Here is a 23,530-nt window from a genome sequence, read left to right on the forward strand (position 1 = left end):
TGTTCTCATTTAAAACATTGGTTTTTTTTTCCCTTGCTGGTGAAAAATGACAACTTCCAAAGCCAAAAGTCAACTGCTAAAGGAATATAAAAGATTCAGAAGAACAAAATTGAAAGCAAACCTATTTTGTTATAAAGAACTGATTTAGTCATTCGATTTCAGGGTATGACTATATGACAAAGAATCCTCTCTTCATCCCATGCCATTTAAGATGGTGGCATGGGAGGGGAGAGAAATGGTTTGAGTATTTGATATCACAGAATTGTTTTTAAGACCTAATTACAATACAACTTATTAACAGTATATAAGCATTTGGGTGCAAATTCTGTGATCCAGGAGGTTACCATAATTACATAATAAAAACAAAATCTTGTAATTAAAACAAAACCCAAAAGGTAAAATAAATATTTAAAATTGCCAAAACATGGCCTTCTAATTGATTGGTACCACATAGTCTTCCTGTTATCATAAACTGAAAGCCAGCGTGAAGACTCCTGCAGCTGTTTAGAGAATTTTAGAGTGATGGATTGTATCCAGTGCTTCCAATACCCCTTTTGCTCATCACACTTGGTTCTTTTATCTTCTATGACCAGCTGAATTGCAGTCCTGGAGATGTCAGGACTCTCCAGGGCTTGTTATATTGCTTGTTTGCAGCTCTCTTTTGCTCCATAGCCTTGACCACTGTGGTTCTCTTTACTTCCCTCTAGTGAGGGAAATTAGGGTCTGCATGCACTTCCAACCTTACTTCCTTGTCTACAGGATTTAGACCCAGTTCCTCAAATGTTTTAGGCTCCTAACTTCCATTTATATCACTACAAGTTAAGAACTTAAACAACTTTGTGGATCTGGGCCTTATTGCTTAGACTGGCCGTGTCTACACGTGCCCCAAACTTCGAAATGGCCATGCAAATGGCCATTTCGAAGTTTACTAATGAAGCGCTGAAATGCATATTCAGCACTTCATTAGCATGCGGGCGGCAGCGGCGCTTCGAAATTGATGCGCCTTGCTGCGGCGCGGCGCATCCAGACGGGGCTCCTTTTCGAAAGGGCCCCACCTACTTCGAAGTCCCCTTATTCCCATGAGCTCATGGGAATAAGGGGACTTCGAAGTAGGTGGCGTCCTTTCGAAAAGGAGCCCCGTCTGGACGCGCCACACAGCGGCAAGGCGCGTCAATTTCGAAGCGCCGCTGCCGCCCGCATGCTAATGAAGCGCTGAATATGCATTTCAGCGCTTCATTAGTAAACTTCGAAATGGCCATTTGCATGGCCATTTCGAAGTTTGGGGCACGTGTAGACGTAGCCACTATGTGTTACAAGAGACGCTTGAGAATGAAGTTTTAGGGTTTTTCCCACCCTCTCCACTAGAGGGCTTTTGGAGGAGAGGGGGCCAGGGAGAGGGGCACATCCCCTACTATGTCACAAAATATCTGAGAAGCAGAACACCATGGCTTCATCAAAGACAAGGTCTTGCTGCTACTTAAAAAAAAAATCACTACATTACATACTGACTGTTTTTCCAGCCAAAATATTCAGCTCTCCCATGTTGTGATCTGTGTGAAGTGAGACGAGTAGTCTCATTTCACTTTCCAGGTGTTTACATCACAAAAATCTCCACCATTACCACCACTAATTAGCTCCCTCTTTGTCACTTAGCAGAAAGGACAAAAGGACTAATTTACCCTTTCAGCCACACAAGTGGTCTCTCCAAGGCAGAGGTGAACCACATGTGCAGGGAAGGGACCTAGGTCATTTGAGCTGAGATGGCTTGAACTATGCCTCATCTGCACAGAACAGGAGCCTGTTACTGTATGGGGTTGTAATCCGTCCCCTCTCATTAGGACTATGTTAACATTCCATTGTTTAGTACTAATGAGCTGGCTTCTGCAGACACTTTCTAATAGAAAGAGGGCCTCATGTTTTACAACCACCTAAGGCTCCCTGAACATTGCAATGACTTATAAATCCATTTAAGAATGTAAAAAAGGACACATTTTAGCAGATACAATAAATCTGATCGATTTTATTACATATCTTATTTTAGGATCACTTTTACATTCCTAGCCAAAAGAGATGATACAAATAAATATAAGCTGTAAAACCTATTGACAGAACTAGGGATGTTCTTTGTCTACAGGTCACCAAAGAAAAGCTCAAGATCAGTGTAAGATCAAGGAGCATGAAATCTCACTACGACAGTTATGCCTGCAAGTACGCTTGGGCACTTCATTCCAGAAACAAGAGATATGGGGTTAAGTGCCTGGATCATAGGGAGTTTGCTGATTTCCAAGTGAGCATCCAGCCACAGCTTTTGCATTGTGCACTTATGTTTTACTCATTTGTCTGTGTGTTTAAAACTACAGGAAGTAAGCCTCAGGAATTACGTCCTCTTTTAAGGCCTGGCTGTCTGGTCAGACATTAGACAGGACACATAACATATTCAGATTTATAGAAATCAATGCTTTTCTGAAACATGACAATGAACACAGTGAGGAAGAACTTAGTACAGGTGGGAAAGACAGTTGTATATTAAACCAAAAGTTTGCTTAAGCATCATTGCAGTTCAGAAGGTCATCGAAGAGGTATGTGTTCTATAAGATTCAAGCAGCATGCAAACCTTTCAATTAAGGGTGATCAGACCTATATTAAGTGGTGTAATTCCTAATATGTTCAGTTTGAGGCGGGTCTAGCTCTGGAACAGAAGAACTACCTTTACTGCATGTAACCTGGAAAATAAAGTTGTATCTGATTATACGGATCAGAGCAAAGAGGATGGTGCACACTCTCCACCAGCTTCCTCCATGAACTTGGTGGATTTCCTGTCTTCTTTGGCTGTTAGCCTGCAGGACACCCATTTGGTTCATATCATACCCACATGCAGCCAACAGGCACAAATCTGGCAGGATCACTTTTTAGACATGTCAATCCAGAACTTCACTAATGTCGAACAATTTAAGACAACATATATTCATGTCATCCCAGTTTCTCTGCCACAAAATGTAAGTCTGCACTGCACTTAGATACCTGCTGCTGGCCTATGCCAGATGACTTGGGGTCACACCAGGGCTCAGGCTAGAGAGAGATTTATTTGCAACATAGATGTTCAACTTGGACTCAAGCTCTGAAACCTCACAGATTTCTGGAGACCAGGCTCCAGCTTAAGGCTAAATGTCTATCCCACAATTAAAAAGCCCCACCCTTTGGAGCTACTCAAGGGGTAGGTGAATCAGAGTGGGAAGGTGAAATCTGCTGTAGCTCTTCAATTTGCTTACCTCAATATACTGGACCATCCTTTACCCACATATCCAATTTAAACAGTAATTTAAAGGCAAATTTATACTTTGCCTACTCCACTCCTTTTCTCTCACCTGAAATCATACAAATTAATAAAACGGCTTTCTGAAGTACCAGCCGTTCTAGCACAGTAACAGTAAAGGCAAAACAGTCTTGGTGTGGACTGTGGTTTCCATTGTAATTATTTCTGCCACATGGGGAATTCTCATCTTACAAATTTCATACAGAAACCCAATGGAATAGTAGTGAGTGAAGAGGCATAGCTATATCATGTATATATTACCATTTCAGGTTATACAGTCACTTTGTCTCATTTAAATTCCCTGAACACACAAACCATACAACCCTCCTTTTCAATTATGAAGTAAAGAAGAATATGCACCAGGGTGGGGCGTGGAGGGGAGACGTATACTACAACAGACAAAGGGTTTATGAAAAGGAAGGTTATGCCAGGCTTCTACCAGAAAATGAACAGATGGCTGCTCCCTCACCCAAAGGCAAAACTCTCCTCGCCTCTCCCATCAAAATTAAAAAAATATATTAATCTGGTCCATGTCCACAAATATACTCCTTGAATCAAAGCAGCTGATTTAGAACTTAACCCAGGTCGACCTGATCAGCTGACTCCCCAAGCACCATGCCAGCAAGATGCAGGGGAGAGCTTTGTGCTAAAAATGTTGTGTTCCTTCTGTTCATGGCAGTTACATACAATGGAGTTTTTCCAGACTGGTCAGTCAGTCAATGGATACTTAACAAGAATACAAAGTAGAATCCTCACATTAGAGTATTTTTAAGAACAGGTAAGTTCTCATACACTGGTCAGTCTAAGGAGAGGTCATCGGCAAGGAACAAATAATGGATAAACACAATCACAGGACAACAATCGACAACAATCAAGAAAAAAAAAGAGCCCAACTCTCAATATACAGGGAACTAAAACTTACAAGCTGACTAACAGTGAGACGCAAGACAGGAGCACCTTACTCTGTCTTCTGAACTCATCCAGTATAGCACTTCCCTCTCCCCAATGGACCAGGCAGGCCTGTGGCATTAGGGTAGCCTGCTTTAGTCATAGGGCAAATTTTGAAAAGAGACCATTTAACGCAGGAGTTCTTCCCCCCTCAACTTCAGTGTACCATCCTTGGACTTCATATCAGGTTTCCTTATCATCCCATATCTGTGGTTACACATGGCCCTCATTCCCACTAGCCCCACTCTATTCAGGAAAGCTTAAGAGTGAGAAGTGGGAAGGTTCTTAACTTGGAACAGGACAAGACACAAAAGACAGCTCTCCTGCACTGAACCTCCTCACATCAAGGGAAAGGTTGCATATTTATCAGAAAAGGACAATCTGATATGGCTTTGCCTCAGTGCTCCAGATTCCAACCATGTCATAGAGAATAGCAGAACCAGCCAGCTGTGCCTCCTGGCCAAGACTTAGCACCAAGCTAGAGCAAAGCTTCCTACACATGGTGAAAGATAAGAAAATGGCCATATACATCCTAACATTTATATATTCAGTGAGGGTGCTGATCTAAAAATGCCAGGCATGGGATTGAGAAGAGAGAGGAAGAAAGCTAGTATGGAGCCAGCACTGATATAAAGATTTATTCTTTGACAAGGTGGTCCCTGCCAGTAGGGGTTGAGTCTTTAGCAGGTCAATTTAGCAGTCATATTGGTGTCTGTAAACAGATAGAGAAATTAATTTCCTATTGCTTCCATTCTACAGGAGCAAAATATACTTCCGAGACCATCTCTTGCTCTAGATTTTTAAGGGGAAACAGATAGGGCCAACTGTGAAGTGTATGGAGACAGATCATCAATCCTGCCCTTCTCAAGGTTATTCAGCCCAACTCTAGCCACAGACGAAGAAGCCATTCTTGCAATAGAAAAAGGAAAACAATGCACCTAATCAAGCTTGGCCATGCTTTCCACTTTTTAACCTCACTAAGTTTTCATCTGAGGTTCTGCAAAGTTGAGATGACTTTCAACTCTTTCCTGTTGCCCAACAGCAAGAGAGCCCAGTGCAGTGCAGGGGCTGGAACAGAAGGAGAGAGGGCGGTGCTCTGAGATGATCCTCATGCTTCCCATTGCTTCTAATACACTTTAATGTACTTCATGCATTTCCGATTTCCTAACTAAAATCTGTTTCCAGGAGGAGCTGATTCCTAGATGGTGAGAAAATCTTTTCCTGAAAGGCCCAGCGCACCAGGGACTGGCACATTTTGACACAAGTCAGTTAAACGGCAAAGAGGCCATTACTATTCCCCAGAGCGGAGGGCACGGAGTCCGGCTGAGAGTCCCCTCTGCAGGTTTTTACTTGCCTTTGCTCTCAGAAGGCAAATGTCATTCACACCCTGGAGTGGAATTGCTGTTTTTACTTAGGAACGAGCCCCCGGGACTGTGGGTAGAGCTGAGACCCGGAGGTCCCTGAGGAAGAGGATCCCCCGGATTTCCTTCCAGTTTTAGGCCTGAAGAAGTAAAAACAAAGAAAATTACCTGTTACACATAAAATCCAACCTCCCAAAAGCATAATGAGTTAGACAGGATACATTCCTCTATCAATCTCAGCTTGCACCTCTGCTCTATTTTTCCACCTCTCCTCACCTACCTCAGGGCTAGTTTAGTTTTCACGCCATGATATACTGTGCACACAGACAGTGACTCTACATGTGCGTAGGTTGCTGCCTGGGATCCCATGGACATAATCTACTTTCTACATCTTGACTCACCTGGATTTCGATTTTTTACTTGACATGCTCTCAAAAGTGGAGGCATCCACCTGTATTTCATCTTCATCCTGCAGAGCTGCATCCAGAGCAGCCTGCACTTTAGGAGCAATGGCTGGGCCCTCGTAGTCTCTAGTTGTTCGACTAGGCATATCTAGCTCCAGTAACACAATGTTTTCTGCCTAAGAAAGTGGAAGCAGAACCAGAACCATCAATGTCCACACATACTCATTCTTTCCACTTACTGTAGTGACATATTCCACACTGTGCTAAAGATTGTTACCAGAATGCTCCATTTATTGGAAATGTTATTTTTCTTGCACTGGTGGTCACATTTTCCTTGCCGCAAAGACTGCTCTTAGACCACTTCATTCATTCTGGCTTGTGACTTTCCTATCACCATGCTTAAGTCTTTGCCACTTTTGATCAACACCAGATGAAGGTAACTTAGCAGCAGTATGATGATCATAAACGCTTCTTGAACGACACCATACTGCTGGGTTTATTTTAAGACATTTCTAATATGTCAACAGAGAGGCTTCATCTCCAGTTTTCTGCAAGTATCGGAGGGGTAGCCATGTTAGTCTGGATCTGTAACAGCAACGAAGGGTCCTGTGACACCTTATAGACTAACAGAAAAGTTTTGAGCATGAGCTTTTGTGAGCACAGACTCACTTCATCAGATGCTGGTCAAGATTTCCATGACCAGCATCTGATGAAGTGAGTCTGTGCTCACGAAAGCTCATGCTCAAAACTTTTCTGTTAGTCTATAAAGTGCCACAGGACCCTTTGTTGCTGTTACAGTCTTCTGCAAGTGTCACATAGTTGTCATGTAGGCCAGCTACCTATCCTGAGAAATTCATACTCTTCTGAATACAAGAGGCAAGCAGATACAGGCTGCATCCATGTTTGGGCTTACCCTGTACCGAGCCTCTGGACGAATCATCATGGACATCCTGGCATGCTGACTCAGAGGCCTCTTGTATCCCACTGCTGACACTGGCCTTTTCATCATCTGCTGGTTACTGAAAAGGAGAAGAGTACTTAAATCCATCACATGCCATAAACTGACAAGATTTCTCATTAGTTGAATAAATACAAATCAAAATGTCTGCAATGTACTGAGGCAATCCAGGGCATCTACATGGAAAAAGAAGACTGCTACAGACACCTGAGAATGTACTCCAACTGGACAGTAAAAACCCAGTAAGTGTTATCAGATACCATCCTTTCCATCATTGTGAAGTCAGACATGAAAGGAGGACAGCTGGACACTCGCGTGTGTCTCAACCTTGTCAACTCTGGCTTTCCTCTGGATTGGGACTCCCTCCTTTTCATGAGCCTGTATAATTAGACCTGCCACTAGAATCTCCACTACGTGGCATCTGACAAAGCAGATCTTTGCCCATGAAAGCTTATGCTCCAAAATATCTTTTACTCTATAAGGTGCCTCGGGAATTCTCATTATTTATAACTAAGATAGCTTCTGCAGAACTTCCTTCCTCTCCTCTCAGGTCAGAATTTCCTAGCTTTGCCTTCACCTTTATTCTACTCAGATTACAGTCTGGCTAGAATTTTATTCTGACTCTATACTACAGTCTGTAGTTAAGCACTTGGACTGTGTGAGGCAGACTATCTTGCTTATGGTGTTCACCTATGGTGTTCTCGATCAGGAGAATCTTGGTTTGCCCAGCTTGAAGTCTTCATATGACCCACACTCCAGTCTTAATGTAAGGCTAGGGGGTAAACTCACTCTAGTCGGGTTATGGGATGCAGTTTCCACTGGTCTTCCTCTTCATCAAAGAAGGATCTGTTCATGATCTTGTTCTTTTCCTCCAGGGGAATAAAGTTTTCAATAATCAGGTGCCTGTGGATAACAGGTAAGAACAAAGATGGGACATAAGTAAATAGGAGAATTAACATCTCTAGTTTTTTCATGCCACGTGTCTCCCATTTATCTAATGCAACACTAGAAGGAATTTCTAGTTCTCCTCATGTTTAAATATTGTTCTATAAGCAGTTGGTTTGCAACCCACCCCAAAAAATAAAATACCTTCAGTAAGAGTTAAAAGCAACATATGGAGCAATGATACCTACTTTAGCTTTAGCTCCCTAGTAAGCTCATTCTGGGTCTGTTCCAGTTCTTGCCGCTCTTTGATGTGCTCCTCTTGGAGGTCATGGATCTCTGCCTTCACAGCTTGCAATTTGGAAAAGAGCTAGAAGGGATGGTAAAGACTTTTTGGTCTTGCTATCACCTGCACATGCAGTGTTATTCAGTTTCTAATCCATCTGATCTACCATTATTTACTCGTTACCTTTTTGAGTTTTTTGGTTTTGATGTCCACCTCTTGCTGTAGGGAGCTATAGGTCTCTTTCAACTCCAGTGTTTCCTCATCCCGACTTTCCATCTGTTGCTGGATTTCTCGCTCCCGACGTTTCTAATGAACACCATAAATAAGATTAGACTGACATGGTCCGATTATTGCCTTCAGTGCCTGCATACATGAAAACCACATCTAAGGCATCCCTTTTGCCTGGGATCCAGGACTCTTGATTTAGATTCCAATGTCAAGGTGGATTTTTCACTTTAAATATATATCAGGAGCATCAACCCTGCGTTTATTTGACTTTGATGAAGGGCTTATTGGGGCCTCATAGGATATTTATTGGGAAAAAGCTCAGTTAAAGGAGAGGGAGTGTTGAACCCTGAACCAGGCTTTTCCTTCTCCAAAATTTTAATTAGTCACTGCAGTTAAATATGAAAACAAAAAAGCAGTCCAGTAGCACTTTAAAGACGAACAAAATAATTTATTAGGTGATGAGCTTTCGTGGGACAGACCCACTTCTTCAGATCATAGCCATACCAGAACAGACTCAATATTTGAAGCACAGAGAACCAAATATAGTAACCAAGGTTGACAAATCAGAAAAATATTATCAAGGTGAGCAAAGCAGAGAGCAGAGGAGCAGAAGGTGAGGGGGAGAGTCAAGAATTAGATTAAGCCAAGTATGCAAAAGAGCCCCTATAATGGCCTAAAAAATTCCCATCCCAGTTCAAACCACGTGTTAATGTGTCAAATTTGAATGTAAAAGAGAGTTCAGCAGCCTCTCTTTCCAATCTGTTGTGAAAGTTCCTCTTCAGTAAGACCTAAACCTTCAGGTCATTAACAGAATGGCCCACTCCATTAAAATGCTGGCTGACCGGTTTATGGATCAGGAGCATTTTTATGTCTGTTTTGTGCCCATTAATTCTTTGCCAAAGAGAGTATGAAGTCTGTCCAATATACAAAGCATGTGGGCATTGTTGGCACATGATGGCATATATGATGTTAGTTGAAGAACATGAGAATGTGCCCATGATTCTGTGAATAACCTGGTTAGGTCCAGTGATGGTATCTCCAGAATAGATAAGTGGACAAAGCTGGCAACGGGCTTTGTTGCAAGGAAAAGTTCCAGGACTGGCATTCCTGGGGTATAAACTGTGATTGTTGGAGAAAATCCTCATAAGGTTGGGAGGGACATAAAAACACTCCTGATCCACAAACCAGTCAGCCATCATTTTAATGGAGTGGGCCATTCTGTTAATGACCTGGAGGTCTGCATCTTATTTAAGAGGAATTTTCACAACAAATTGGAAAGAGAAGCTGCTGAACTCTCGTTAATATCCAAATTCGACACATTAATACGTGGTTTGAACAGGGACGGGAATTTTTTAGGTCATTATAGGGGCTCTTTTGCATACTTGGCTTAATTTAATTCTTGACTCCCCCCTCACCTTCTGCCCCTCTGCTCTCTGCTTTGCTCACCTTGATAATATTTTTCTGATTTGTCAAACTTGATTACTATTTTTGGTTCTCTGTGCCTTAAATATTGAGTCCGTTCTGGTATGGCTATGATCTGAAGAAGTGGGTCTGTCCCACGAAAGCTCATCACCTAATAAATTATTTTGTTCGTCTTTAAAGTGCTACTGGACTGCTTTTTTGTTTTCATAGTATATAGACTAGCACAGCTTTCTCTCTGTTACAGTTAAATATGCACCAACAAAAACACAATATAGACAATGTTAGAAATAGTTTGACTAAATATTGCTCCTTTCATTTAAAAGCCTCAGCTTTCACTCACTAGGGTCTTAGGCTTTCATCATTTTATTAGTTCTCCACCACAGAAATTCCCAACCAAGACAGGACCAGAGTTTTTAATGTAAATACTGATGAGGAAAAAAAAAAGATTACAGGCCTTCTCTTTACACTATAAAGCTACAAAAAGGACATAGGCCCTTTATCCCTCTTTAGCCAGTACTCATTAAACTAGAGCTAGGGATCAATCATGAACCTCAAGAACACTAATTGATAGGTTCTCTTACCTTCATGTTTCTGAAAAACCTAGAAAAGCAGCTCTTTGCTGAAAAATAACATGTTTCCCCCTCTTACCTGTTCTGCAATTTCCTGGCGTTTCTGCTCCAAAATCTTCTGCTGTTCATTTGTGTGATCCACAATATTTTTCCCTCCAACAAGGAGCTTGCTTTCCATTGCCTGGATAGATAGATAAAGAAAGACAGACCCCCCACCATCACCAGTTTGAGTATTAACCCTGAAGCAGCCATGTAACCAGTCCCTTTTTTAAAAACATGAACAACTTCTTACATGGTTAACACAGAACTCTCTTTCTTTATAGACCGTCACTAACGAAACATGCAAATTTAAACTTGTTGTTTTGGAAATTGTCCTCTCTGTGAAATACTATGTAAGGTTAATGCACTAGCAATCTGTCTTGGGTTCTGAATTGTGGCAATCTAGCCCACATTTGGGTTGAGATAGATGCTTTCACACACACAACTTCCTAATAATCAGTAACAAATTTAAGCTTGTAACTTATAAGTTGCAGCACAATAAGATGCATATACATCATATTTAATCTCTTGCACTGACTTCCAAGGTCTTACGAGTAGATTCTACAACCACAGTTCATACAGTATATAAAACTTCTTACAAATGTGCACCACTAATTCTAAACTCAATATTTAAATGAATTCCCACTTCTGTCTACATAAAGCTGATTTTTAAAACTTCTGATCGAATCACAACCCATCTCCACTACTCTAAAACTTTCTCTACAAAAAGTTATCTTCCCAATTTGACAAACTACCATCCTTCTCTTAAGCCAGAGAATGTTCTCTTTAAGGAGTCTAACAAGCACTCTACCTTGATTTTGGCACCCAGCATTTCTGCTGCTTCTTTCTCTCGCTTCAAATCCTCCATCTTCTTCTCCTTCTCTTTTAGCAGTCTCATCTTTTCTTCTGCCACCAAACTGTGATCTTCTATAATAGCTTTCTTCTCAATTTCCAGCTTTTCCTGCTGCTCCCTCCAGTAGTCACCTTTGTCATCCCCTTCGTCACCTTCTTCTCCATCCTCCTCTTCCTCTTCCCCACTATCTCTTCTCCTTTCTCTCCTCTTTCTTTTGCCAACAGACCGTTTTTCCAATTGTGCCTTGAGCCGAGCAATTTCTTCCTGGAATTCTCGTAGTAGTGCATCCTTGGGATCCTCATTAACTCTTGGTTTGTTCTTGATGTTTTTGGCACGGTTGGCATATCGCAGGGTTGTAAGAGTTTCCTCTACATTGTAGGAGGCAGGGCCTATATTGGCCACCATCACAGTCTTGGCATTGCCACCTAGTGAGTCCTGAAGTAGCCTAGTTAGTTTTGAGTCCCGGTATGGAATGTGAGTGCTTTTGCCATCTACTAGGGCTGATATAACATTACCCAAAGCTGAAAGAGAGAGGTTAATCTTGGTAGCTTCCTTCAATCTTTCCCCCTGTGCTCCAGTCTTGGCCTGGCGTTCACTGCCTGCAAGGTCCACCAGGTTGAGCTTTCCTACGCGGATGTGATTCTCTCCATCAAGTCCCACCTCGCTGCACTCAATAGTGATCACAAAAATAGCATGGGAACGGGAGCTATGTTCATTCATATTGGTAGCCCCAACTGAGCGGTTTTGGTTCCCCACATTCATGACGTGCTCAATCTCCTTGACACTTTTTGTGACAAAAGATGACAAATCTTTCACATACACACCCGTGTCTGGTCTCTCTTTCAGTTCCAGCCTCTTGGACTGATCCTTTGACAGCAAATCTCTGATTTCTTCTTGGTATATTTCCAGATAAGACGCTCTAACCAAATATTGCTGGTTCTGAGATCTAGAGATGTGGGTGAAGATGTGATCAAATGAATTGGGAATGACCCCTCTTTTTTCAGGATCACCACGCACTCCTTCCATTGTGTATGTTTTCCCTGTCCCAGTCTGTCCATAGGCAAAGATAGTCCCATTGAACCCTTGAAGAACAGAATCCACCAGAGGTCTGAAGGTTTCATCATAAAGTTCAAACTGTTTGGAATTCCAGTCATAGACAGCATCAAAGGTGAAAGTTTTAGGGAGCTCATTAGCTGTTCCCCTGGGATTCTTCACTGATACCTGCCCTAGTTTGACATCCACATCAACAACTTTATCGTATGAAGCTGCTTTCTCTTTGACATTCATTGGCCGGCAACGCACCACTACTCTGACAGATTCAGAACTCTTTAACTTAGACATGATGACAAGATGCTGGCTAGGGAGACTTGACAGATGGGTGAACCAGGAAGTCCAAGAGCACCGAAAACCTAGAAATAAACAAAGAAAGGGCATTTGACTGCAGCTTTTTGTGCAAACGCACAGATTCAACTTATTTCATTCTGCAGACTTTGGGACAACTGAACTGCAAAGGATTCTGAAGCACAAGAAATAAAGTATAAGGTAAACAAGTTTTACTCTATTGAAAATAATACAGTTAACCCTCAAGTTACACAGGGGTTGCATTCCTGCAACCCCCGTGTAACTAAAATTTTTGCACAAGTTGGGGGAGAGGAGGGAGAGGAGCCAGGCTGCAGCCTGGTTCACAGCTCTAGAGTGGTGGGAGCCATTAACCAGGGGGCAGCCTGGTCCCCATCTTCCCACCACTTGTGGGACCCAGGAAACTGACCAGCCATGTGCTGCTCAGTTTCATGAGTCTGGCAAGTGGCTGGGAGCTGAGAACCAGACAGCAGCCTGGCTCATGGCTCCCCACCCCTTGCAGAGCCAGGAAACTGACCAGGGAAGCAGCCTTGGTTAGTTTCCTGGCTCCAGCCAGTGGAGGGGAGCCAGGAACCAGGGGCAGCCTAGCTCCCTGCTCCCTCCCACTCCTTGGAGCCAGGAAACGGCCCAGACCACCAGGGCTGGTCCATTTCCTGGCTGCTTCTCCTTGCCTTCCCCAGCCTCTCTGCTGTCAGGCTGACAGTTGTTCGGCTGGGGGAAGGCAGGGGAGAAGGGGCTTGTAGCTTGCCTAGCTGCTTGCATCTGCGAGCATTTAGGCAGGCTGACAGCTGCACAGCAGCTTCAAGTTGTGCTTAATTTTCATTAAAGCGAGTTACACGCAACTCGAAGCCACACATCTCGAGGGTTTACTGTATCTCAAAAACCTTATATATTAATTAAAATTTGGTTACATAAAGAAATGTTGTCAAGGTTCTTCTTGAAATAAAATTGGTACTATTGGTAAATTTACCTCTTTCCTTTCCTTCCCTTTAAAAAATTACACATACTATTTAAAACTTTTTAATGAGCTAAACCCATTACAATAAACTTCTGCATTCTGGTTTATAAGTGCTGTTATTAGAATCCGAAGCTAATACTTTTAACCAGTTAAAAGGAGTACCTTCAAGTTCTGACTACATCACTTAGGAGTCTAACATACACATGAACTTTTGAGTCACTTTATCTGGTGCTTCTGATGCTTCCTTCTGCATTAAAAATTGGTATTTAGAGGTTCTTATGAGGAACCCAGTCAATATTTAGACCAAGTATTTCAACTTATCCAGCAAAGGACAGACCTGAAGAAACTGTACATATATTTAGAAAGTTACCTCTTATTTAAAGCTACCCTCTATTACCAAATATGTTCATTTCATAAGAAAGAGCTCATAGTGGCCACTCCCTCTCCAATACCCTTCCTGGAATATCACATTTAATTTCAGGGAAGAGGCATGAAACAATTACATTAACCTGCTGCTACTTCCCCCTCTTCAGCTGCCCTTCTACTGCAGAGAAATGCAGGTCACAGAGCACAACCACAAGACAAAAGGAACTGGTGAACAGCAGCCTGTGTGCATCTTCTAATGCAATGCCAGCTTTAACTGCCTGCATTTTAGTTGCCTAAAAACTGTCCTTGATTATTTTTACTGCAGCAGCACCTGACAGATTGTGAGGGTCTTTGGAAATCATATATAAGTATGCTGGATTCTGGAGAGAGTCACATATGGGTTCTTGCACTAGGGGGTCAAGAGTCAGATTTAATTAGCCTTATTCTATCTACATGTTATGTCATCAGAACAATGCAGAGCGTCAGTTTCCTGCCAGAGGTTTAAAACTCATCCGTAGGACCTCTTCAAGGAAAGAGATTGCCTGGAAAAGGGCCACAGATGCTTTTTGCTTTTCTTTGTTAGATTTAAGCCACCTTCTGTAAATCTAATTACAACATAATAAATCTTTAGTGGAACTGCCAGGATCCATGAGAAACCCATTAAGTACATTTTCACCTTCCAACCATTATACCTAGTGTCTTATGCAGTCTTTGTTTCCAGATCCTTTACATGATAGAAATATAAAGCGTAATCTAGGGCTTGTCTACATTTGCAGCACCAGTTTTGTAGCTGCATTATTGAGGCTCTGCCACTGTAGAGCTTAACAAAGATGCTCCCTACACCAACAGGAGAGCTCCCCATAAGCCTAGGCTCTCCATCTCCCTGAGAGATGGTAGCTACATCAAAAGGAGAAGGTCGCCTGTTGATAAAGCACTGTCTATATCAGAGGTTAGGTTGGTGTAGCTGTGTCAGTCAGGAGGGTGTGGAAGCCCCAAAGCAATACAGTTATACTGATCTAAGTATGTAGTGTGGACCAAGGCTAAGCAGCCTCTCCCTCAAAAACATGTATGTGTGCACAAACACACACAGCCCTTATCACTGAAAAGAAAATCTGCAATGTGAACCGATCAATCAACTAATCAAGCATGAAACCAGGCAGAGTTGTTTGCCTATCTGGAAAATGCCTAAGTAGAGTTAATGATCCCCATTCATCTAAAAGAACGAAATCAACTGGCAATTAAATATCAACACTTAATTTAGCTACTGTGGTTGCTGCAAATGTTACACATCGTGGATGATGCTGGGGCAGATGCAGACAGCTTTTTGCTGGTAAGGACAGCGTTGCTGGTTATGACAAAATTCCAAGTCACCTCTAATCAGACTCACAAGTTGGACAGACATAGGAGCGGTATTACAGCTAAGTGTTAAATGCCTGACGACAGAGAAAAATAATACTTTTGCCTCCTATAGCTCTCTGGGAGCTGTAAAACTCAACTGCCACCCACACCATTGCCAAAACATTCAGGTTCCTCCCTAACAACATCTGTAGTGCAATTATGCATTTGCAGTATGAACAGTTATGGCACATTAAGAATAGCGTTAGCAACTCACAATCGGCAGAGTGGAGAGGCTGTGAAGGAGCTGTAAAAATGGCTCCAAATTATGCTTATGCCTCTGATCCTGAACCAACCCCAAGTAAGAATAGTCATAGGCCATTATAACTAGCACTAGCTAAAACTGTTCTTTTAGGATTACTCAGCTGGCAAGGGATCAGTGAAGTCCATTGCAGTCTGGTTCTGGACCTTTGCCCCCCGCCCCTCCGCAACTCCCATCATGCCCTTATTCCCTCTTAGCCTGTCTCAACATATATTCTGCATGGAGCTGAGAGATGGAGAATGGGAGACTCAGGATGCCAGATTTATATCAGCCCCAATGTTCCTCCCTCCTAAGGCTTATTAAAGGCCCTTTTGCACGACGTCTTCTGAGGGACTGAGGGTCCTGTCCTTACGATTAGAGAAAAAAAATAAAATAAAATTGAACTTAATACCAAAATACATAACATGAGCAGAAAGTACATGGGTCTTTGTTCATACGTCATCTTCTTCTAAAGTAACTGTCAGGGGCTTCTTCTTCTAGTATAACTGCTGGGGCTTGCAAGGTAACACCAGTTTTCTCCAACTTCAACTCATACACCTTAAGCTGAAAATATCCATGTGTACTCCTGTGTTTTCCACTTGCTTTTATCTCTGGCACCTTCCACAAGAGATACTGACTAGGATGAACTGATCCTAAACTATTTAATCTGATGTCTAAAAACCATAACTAAACAGTACAACAGCATCTTGCTATTCATATATAGCCATCTTGAACGTAAGAGAAATTGTACTAGTAGAGGAACCAACCACTCTCTCACTCTCAGCATTTGGTATCCTATATATCTGTGATGGGCTACCTAGGCTAATGAATGACTGCACGAGTGGCCCTCCTTAATCTCAGTGTGCCACAAGATTGTCGTAACCAAGATGGTCTCCAGGACAGGGTACTTTTGCTAACTGTGCTTGCATATCTACAAATTGGGGGCAGGGTGGGGGGTGTCAATTGAACCATAGTAGAACTTTGATTGGCTGCATGGGGAGAGCATGGTTCTCCCCATACAGTGTGTCAGCATGTATCTCATTTCATGTGCCCTTGTTTTAAGTGCCATAGAGAGAACGCCAATTAACTTCAGGTTGCCCACCACTATCTAACTTAGTGAGAATTAAGTTATCTGTCAGTCACATAAGACTGCCTTGCTCAGATGCATTTCTCAGATCGCTTTTACCACAAACAAGTCTGTTCATCTCATCTTCTCCGTGATTTGCACTACTGTCATGCTAACTCATCATGATCCATTTCCATTGCTATTTTTTGCTGTTGTTAAGTTACTAGTGCATCAATTAATTAGCTGAACTCTTCTTTCTGATGAAAGTATGATACAAATTTCTGTTAAGAATCCCTAAAACACGAATTTCTGTTCAGATTCCCTCTTAACTATAATTAAAAAGGTGGTTTAACCTGTAGATTTTAAAGTCACCAAATATGCTATTGCAAAATTTGCAGTAGAAAACAGCAAGTGAAAGATTGGACAGAATAGCCTGCAAACTGTCACTTGCTTTATACCACACCACCATTTATTGGCATTTTATGATTAACAGCTTTTCCTAATGAAACCAGTAAATCCCAAAAGATCTGTATGAAATCCCAAATTGCCTCTTATTGGTCAGACAATAAGCTTGAGATTAATGTATTCGGAATTTTGCCTTGTATGATTCCAGGAATAAATTCAAACCATATTGTGTTAAAAGAGAATATGAGATCATGCCTGAAAAAATAAGTGATGTCACATTTAATCACCAGAGAGTATTAGAAATCAAAGAGGGCAGTGAACAGTTGAACCAGCCCAGTACACATTCATAGGGCCAATGCAGGATTGCTACCATACTGCACATGTGCTAATGTGCTTTTACTTTTCTGTTTTTAAAAACACTCCCAAGCAAAGGAGCAGCTATCCTTCCCTGCAAAACAAAACAAATCTTCTTGTTAGGAAGACATTGTTAATGTGCAGCCTAATTCTTATGTTTCATAATCCCATCTCATTATTTTGTTTACACCACGAGGCATCACCCTAAGTAACTACATTACCTGCTTGCTGTGTATGGTCTGCAGATATTTGTAGACATAGGTCCTTACTTAACTGTATTTAGTTCTTTTAATCTTGTCTCAGAACCCTCTATCTCCATGCCCTTTTCTGTTGCTCTTTTCCAAACACCCTCTGATTTACCTCTCTGCTAAAGAAGTGACAAAAATTGAACAGATTACACCAGGTGTGATGACACCACAGCTGCCATTTGGCTGCCATATGACAATGTAAATCCGTGTTTAAATTGCTGCCCACTACCATCCCAAGATATTTAGTCACGATTGCTTCCCAGATGCCTCCCTCCCATTGAGAGAGAAACCAGAGTTTACAGAGTTCTGTAAACCCTGAATTGTACGTATATGTGAGGCTGGAACTTCATCTCTGACTATGAGATCACATAGCATCTGAGTGTCAGCCTTCAGCTTCAAATCAGCATTGGAACTATCCTATACTGTAGGTACTGTGATACATTAGATCTCTGATATGACCTTAGGTGTCATGATCATAACACACCATAAAAGCAGCTGAGCAATAGCCAGCTTTGTCATGGTAAGAACTCAAAGCTACTGCAGTGGGTTCTGAGATCGTGCAACAGCCTGTACCACCACAGAAATCATACTGAAAGTAGGCAGTAGACCAGTTAGGAGGTTGACACAGGACTGGAATAGGGGAAGGAAGAGTACCCATTTATATGCCAATCACATAAGAGATTTCTTCCTTTCTATACTCTGGGGGCTGGTTCCTCCTTTTCATGCTCATAGGGGTGTAAACTCTCCCTCCGTTGCAGGCCTAAGTGCATACATGCATGCATGACAGGGGCTGCCAACCCTTCTTTGACTGTCCAGGTGCATGCATGTGTGTGACAGGGACTGGGGCTGCTCACACCTTGCACACCCAGATGCACACATACATGCAGTGTAGCCTGTTGTCCCTACTATGCATATATAGATGTGCACATGCCTGAGTGACAGGACTTTCTTTTCATGTCCAAGTGCACAGGTGTGTGTTAGACAAGGACTAGTGTCCTGCTTTGCACACACCAGCGTACAATGAGGTCTGCCATCCCTCCTTTGCACCATCAGATGTAAATGTGTAACATGGATGCTGCCCCACGTTTGCATGCTCAGTTGCGTACAGGTGTGTGCACAAGGGGTGTCCCTCCTTGGCACACACAGGTGCACACGCGTGTGCAACGGGGCTACCACCCCTCGTTTGGGCACACACATGCAAAACAGCCTGTTGGTCATGATTTGCACAGCCAGGTGCACACAAGCATATGCAACGTGTCCTGCCGTCCCTCCTTTGCGCGCACACACGTGTGCGACGGCTGCCATGCCATCTCTCCTTTGCACGCCCAGATGCGCATACGCGCGTGCAACAGGGCTGCCACCCCCTTTGCCCGCCCTGTGACGGGGAGGAGGGCCCTGCCGGGGCCGAGGAAGCCCCCTGCCCCGCGAGGCCTCCCTCAGCTGTTGATGGGAGGCTGGAGGCCAGTGAGGAACTCACCTGCGCCGTCACCATGGAGCCCCCACCCCCGCCGCCGCCTCTCCTGATGCACCGGATACCGCGGGGGCGAGCGCCGCTCACTTCCTTGGCAACCCGCACGCCCGCCCCCAAGCCATCACTTCCGTAGCGACAGGACCCTCAGGTCGCCTTGACAACGGACCTCACTTCCTTGGCGACCGGACAGAGACGAGGCGCCTTCGCTACCCTAGCAACGAGCCGCGCCCTGCCCAGGCCAGCTCCATCCGGGGAACTGTTTGCGGGGGCGGGGCCGGAGGGCGTTGGGGTCAAAGAGTGCAAGGGGTGTCAGGGCGAGGGTGGGTGATGAGATATGGGGGGCACGCAGCAAGGGGAGGCGTGCAGCACGCGGGGCGGGGGTGGGCAAGAGGCCCCTGTGACAGGCAGGTCAGAGTGTGTTTTAAGGTGTTATTGGTTCCCATTCTCCAGCGCCTAAAGCTCTTCTGATAAACTAGGTCACGAAATTCCAGCTCATCCTTTCACTATTTTCTTGACCAGCCGCTCACACTCGTGCTAGAATGAAGGTCTGCCCTTAGCTGAAGGGCGACTAACCAGCTGTCTTTTATTGCTGTCTAACAGCTCTGGAAACTAGGGTTGGGATCCCCTTTATTTTCTTATGTTGCTGGCATGCCTATTGAGTATCCTCCTGTATGGTTCCGAGGCATGGACCACCTACGCAAACCATGAGAAAAAACTGAACAGCTTCCATCTTTGCTGACTCTGCAGAATTATGAATCTCAATGAGCAAGTTTCAAATGCAGATGTCCTGTCAAGATCTGGCATACCCAGCTTCATAGCAGTCCTCAACAGCAGACGACTACGATAGCTTGGTCATGTGAGAAGAATGGGTAATGAACATCTTCCCAAAGAAATCCTCTTCAGTGAACTTGTCATGGGGGTTGAGAACAAGAGGAAGACCAACGCTAAGATTCCAGGATACATGCAAAAACATCATGAAAAACTTCAACATCGATCCAAAATCCTGGGACCCCTCTGCATCATCAGATCGAAATAGCTGGTGACGATTGCTATGACAGGGCACATCGTCCTTCGATAGCATACATGTAAGCCCTGCAAAAGAACTTCATCTTAGAAGGAAACACTCAGATTCAAGAATTCAGAAACTGACATGCAGTTATTGCAATCAACAGTGCAAATTCAATATTGAATGGACAAGCCACGAGAGAAGCTGCAGACTCAAACACTGCTCATAGATCCTCACCATCACTGCTAACTACCATCTCTCAAGATGAAAGGGGCCATATGTATGGCTTTGCATTGCTTAGATGGTATAAAGATTTTTCTAGTTAAGTTTCAAAGGTAGCTTGAAGAGAAGTACATGCTTTTAACTTCAGCTCTTCCATAATTTTCCATCTTAGTTTCTATTGCAGCACAGAGAACAATAAGAAGCTACAGACTAACATGGCTACCTCTCTGATATTGCAGCATAATGAGCATGTGTGAAAGGCCTGAATTTGTACAAATTAAACTGCACGTTTTAGAACAAATATGAGCTTATTACTATTCAGACACATACAGCTCCAGTTGTGTCTAGTATTAATTCAGCTCACTAGCCTATTTTTTCTAAATTTTGTCAATACTACCTACAGATCAAATTTGCTAGAAAAGTGCTCTTTTTTCCCATTTTTGTTTTGTAATTTATATTTGAGAAACAAATGGCTCTCTGTTGCAATCTGTAGCAGAACAAATACTGGAGTAGACACTGGAATTACAATATTATGTCAGACCGGAAGCCCCTTTGGCCCAGTATTCTCTATCCAAATATGGACATTACCACATATTGTAGAACAAAAAAGCAATCAAGTAGCACTTTAAAGACTAACAAAATAATTTATTAGGTGAGCTTTCGTGGGACAGACCCACTTCTTCAGACCATAGCCATACCAGAACAGACTCAATATCTAAGGCATAGAGAACCCTAATAAATTATTTTGTTAGTCTTTAAAGTGCTACTTGATTGCTTTTTTATTTTGATAGTATATAGACTAGCACGGCTCCCTCTCTGATGCTGTAGAACAGTGGTTTTCAACCAGTGTGCCATGAAAACTGTCCAAGTGTGCTGTTAAACTTCATCAATTTCCCTCTCTGTGGCTCTTTGCTGGGGGGAAAAGAAGGGGAGGAGGAAAATTGCCTGAATCCCAGCTGGAGTGGGGTTGGTTAATTTCCCTCTGCTATGGCTCTTTGCAGAGCTGCTGTGAGAGGAAATCCCAACACCGCAGAAGACCTTTCGTGCCAGGACGCCCCTGAATCATAAAATCATAGAACTGGAAGGGACCTCAAGAGGCCATTGAGTCCAGTTCCCTGCCCTCCTGGAAGGACCAACCACCATCTAGACTATCCCCAATAGGTGTCCATCTAATCTGCTCTTAAATATCTCCAGTGATGGAAATTCCACAACCTCCCTAGGTAACTTATTCCAGGGTTTAACCAACCTAAGTTAGAAAGTTTTTCCTAGTGTCTAATCTAAACCTCCCTTATTGCAGTTTAAGCCCATTGCTCCTTGTCTTATCCTCAGAGGCAAAGGAGAACAATTTTTCTCCCTCCTCCTTGTAATCCTCTTTGAGGTACTTGAAAACTGCTATTATGTCCCCTTTAAGTCTTCTCTTTTCTAAACTAAACAAACCCAGTTCTTTCAGTCTTCCCTCATAGCTCATGTTCTCTAGACCTTTAATCATTCTTGTTGCTCTTCTCTGGACCTTCTTCAATTTCTCCATGTCTTTTTTGAAATATGGAGCCAAGAACTGGACACAATACTTCAACTGAGGCTTAATGAGCACTGAGTAGAACGGAAGAATGACTTCTCATGTCTTGCTCACAACACTGCTGTTAATGCATCCCAAAATCATGTTTGCTTTTTTGGCAACAGCATTACCTGGTTGACACATATTTAGCTTGTGAGTCCACTATGACCCCTAACTCTCTTTCCACAGTACTCCTTCCTAGATGTGTATGAACCTGATTGTTTCTTCCTAAGTGGACTACTTTGCATTTGTCCTTATTAAACTTCATCCTGTTTACCTCAGACCATTTCTCCAGTTTGTCCAGATCATTCTGAATTATGAGCCTATCCTTCAAAGCAGTTGCAACCCCTCCCAACTTGGTACCATCTGCAAATTTGACAAAGGTACTCTCTATGCTTATTAAGGAATGGCAAAGAGTGGGAGGAGGCCTGTTGGAGCTGGGACATGGTTTACCTGCTGCATCCTGGCTCCAATGGGTTGGTAGGGAGAGGAGCCTGCTGTCTGGAGCCACCTCCTCCTGCTGCAAGTAATCAAGTAACTGCTGAAAATTTCAATCACTGAACATCTCTAGCATGGCATGTATTCACCTGCCCACCTTTTGTTTTTGACCTGTAGAAGACTGTTTTCTGTAGTGGATTTGAAACATTAATGTATTGGATCCTTGTTTAGCTTGTTATATGCACTACTATGCATTCTAGGTACGTAAGTGCAGCTAGCAAAACTACCCTATCCCGGAAGATCATCTTGGTTATTATGACAGCCTTGCAGCCCACTAAGATGAAGGACAGCCACTCATGTGGTCCACTTGCTAGCCTAGATTACCCAACACTGTTTTAGAACAGTGATAACGCTAATAAGTCACCAGGGCCAGATAGTATTCACTCAAGATTTCTGAAGGAACTCAAATGTGAAATTCATAGAGTCATAGAATCACAGAGCTGGAAGGGACCTCAAGAGGTCACGGAGTCCAGCCCCCTGCCCCAAGCAGGATCAACATCAATTAAGTCATCCCAGCCATGACTATGTCAAGCTGGGACTTAAAAACTTCTAGGGATGAAGATCCCACCACCTCCCTAGGCAACACATTCCAGTGCTTCACCATGCTCCTGGTGAAGTAGTTTTTCCTAATATCCAGCCTACTACTCTCCTTCTGTAACTTCAGATCATTACTCCTTGTTCTTCCATCTGTCACCACTGAGAACAGTTTCTCTCCATCCCTTTTAGAGCACCCCTTCAGGAAGCTGAAGGCTGCTATTAAATCACCCCTCAGTCTTGTCTTCTGCAAACTAAATAAGCCCAAATCCCTCAGCCTCTCCTCATAGGTCATATGCTCCAGCCCCTTAATCATTTTCGTTGCTTTCTGATCAACCTGCTCCAGCACATCCACATCCTTTCTATATTGGGGGGCCCAAAACTGAATGCAATGCTCCAGATGTGGCCTCACCAGTGTCAAATAGAGGGGAACAACCACCTCTCTAGATCTGCTCAAAATGCTCCTTCTAATGTACCCCAATATACCACTGGCCTTTTTGGCTACAAGGGCACACTTTACTCATATCCAGACTTTCATCTAATATAATCCCTAGGTCCCTTTCTGGTCCCCAGTCTATAACAATGCTTG

General features: G+C 43.1%; 1 protein-coding gene across 1 annotated transcript; it reads right to left on the minus strand.

The window, feature by feature from the left end:
* Positions 1-2,026: 2,026 nt before the first annotated feature.
* On the minus strand, positions 2,027-19,202 carry KIF3B (kinesin family member 3B). Its single transcript, XM_075011959.1, has 9 exons — positions 19,133-19,202; positions 11,222-12,672; positions 10,451-10,552; positions 8,336-8,458; positions 8,118-8,236; positions 7,774-7,887; positions 6,940-7,045; positions 6,024-6,202; positions 2,027-5,762 (listed from the first exon to the last, which is right to left on the minus strand). The coding sequence occupies exons 2-9, from the start codon at positions 12,602-12,604 to the stop codon at positions 5,669-5,671; spliced, it is 2,220 nt and encodes a 739-aa protein (XP_074868060.1). The 5' UTR covers positions 12,605-12,672; positions 19,133-19,202; the 3' UTR covers positions 2,027-5,668.
* Positions 19,203-23,530: the final 4,328 nt, after the last annotated feature.

The sequence above is a fragment of the Carettochelys insculpta genome, chromosome 17, assembly GCF_033958435.1.
Source record: "Carettochelys insculpta isolate YL-2023 chromosome 17, ASM3395843v1, whole genome shotgun sequence".
NCBI classification, from domain to species: Eukaryota; Metazoa; Chordata; order Testudines; family Carettochelyidae; genus Carettochelys; species Carettochelys insculpta.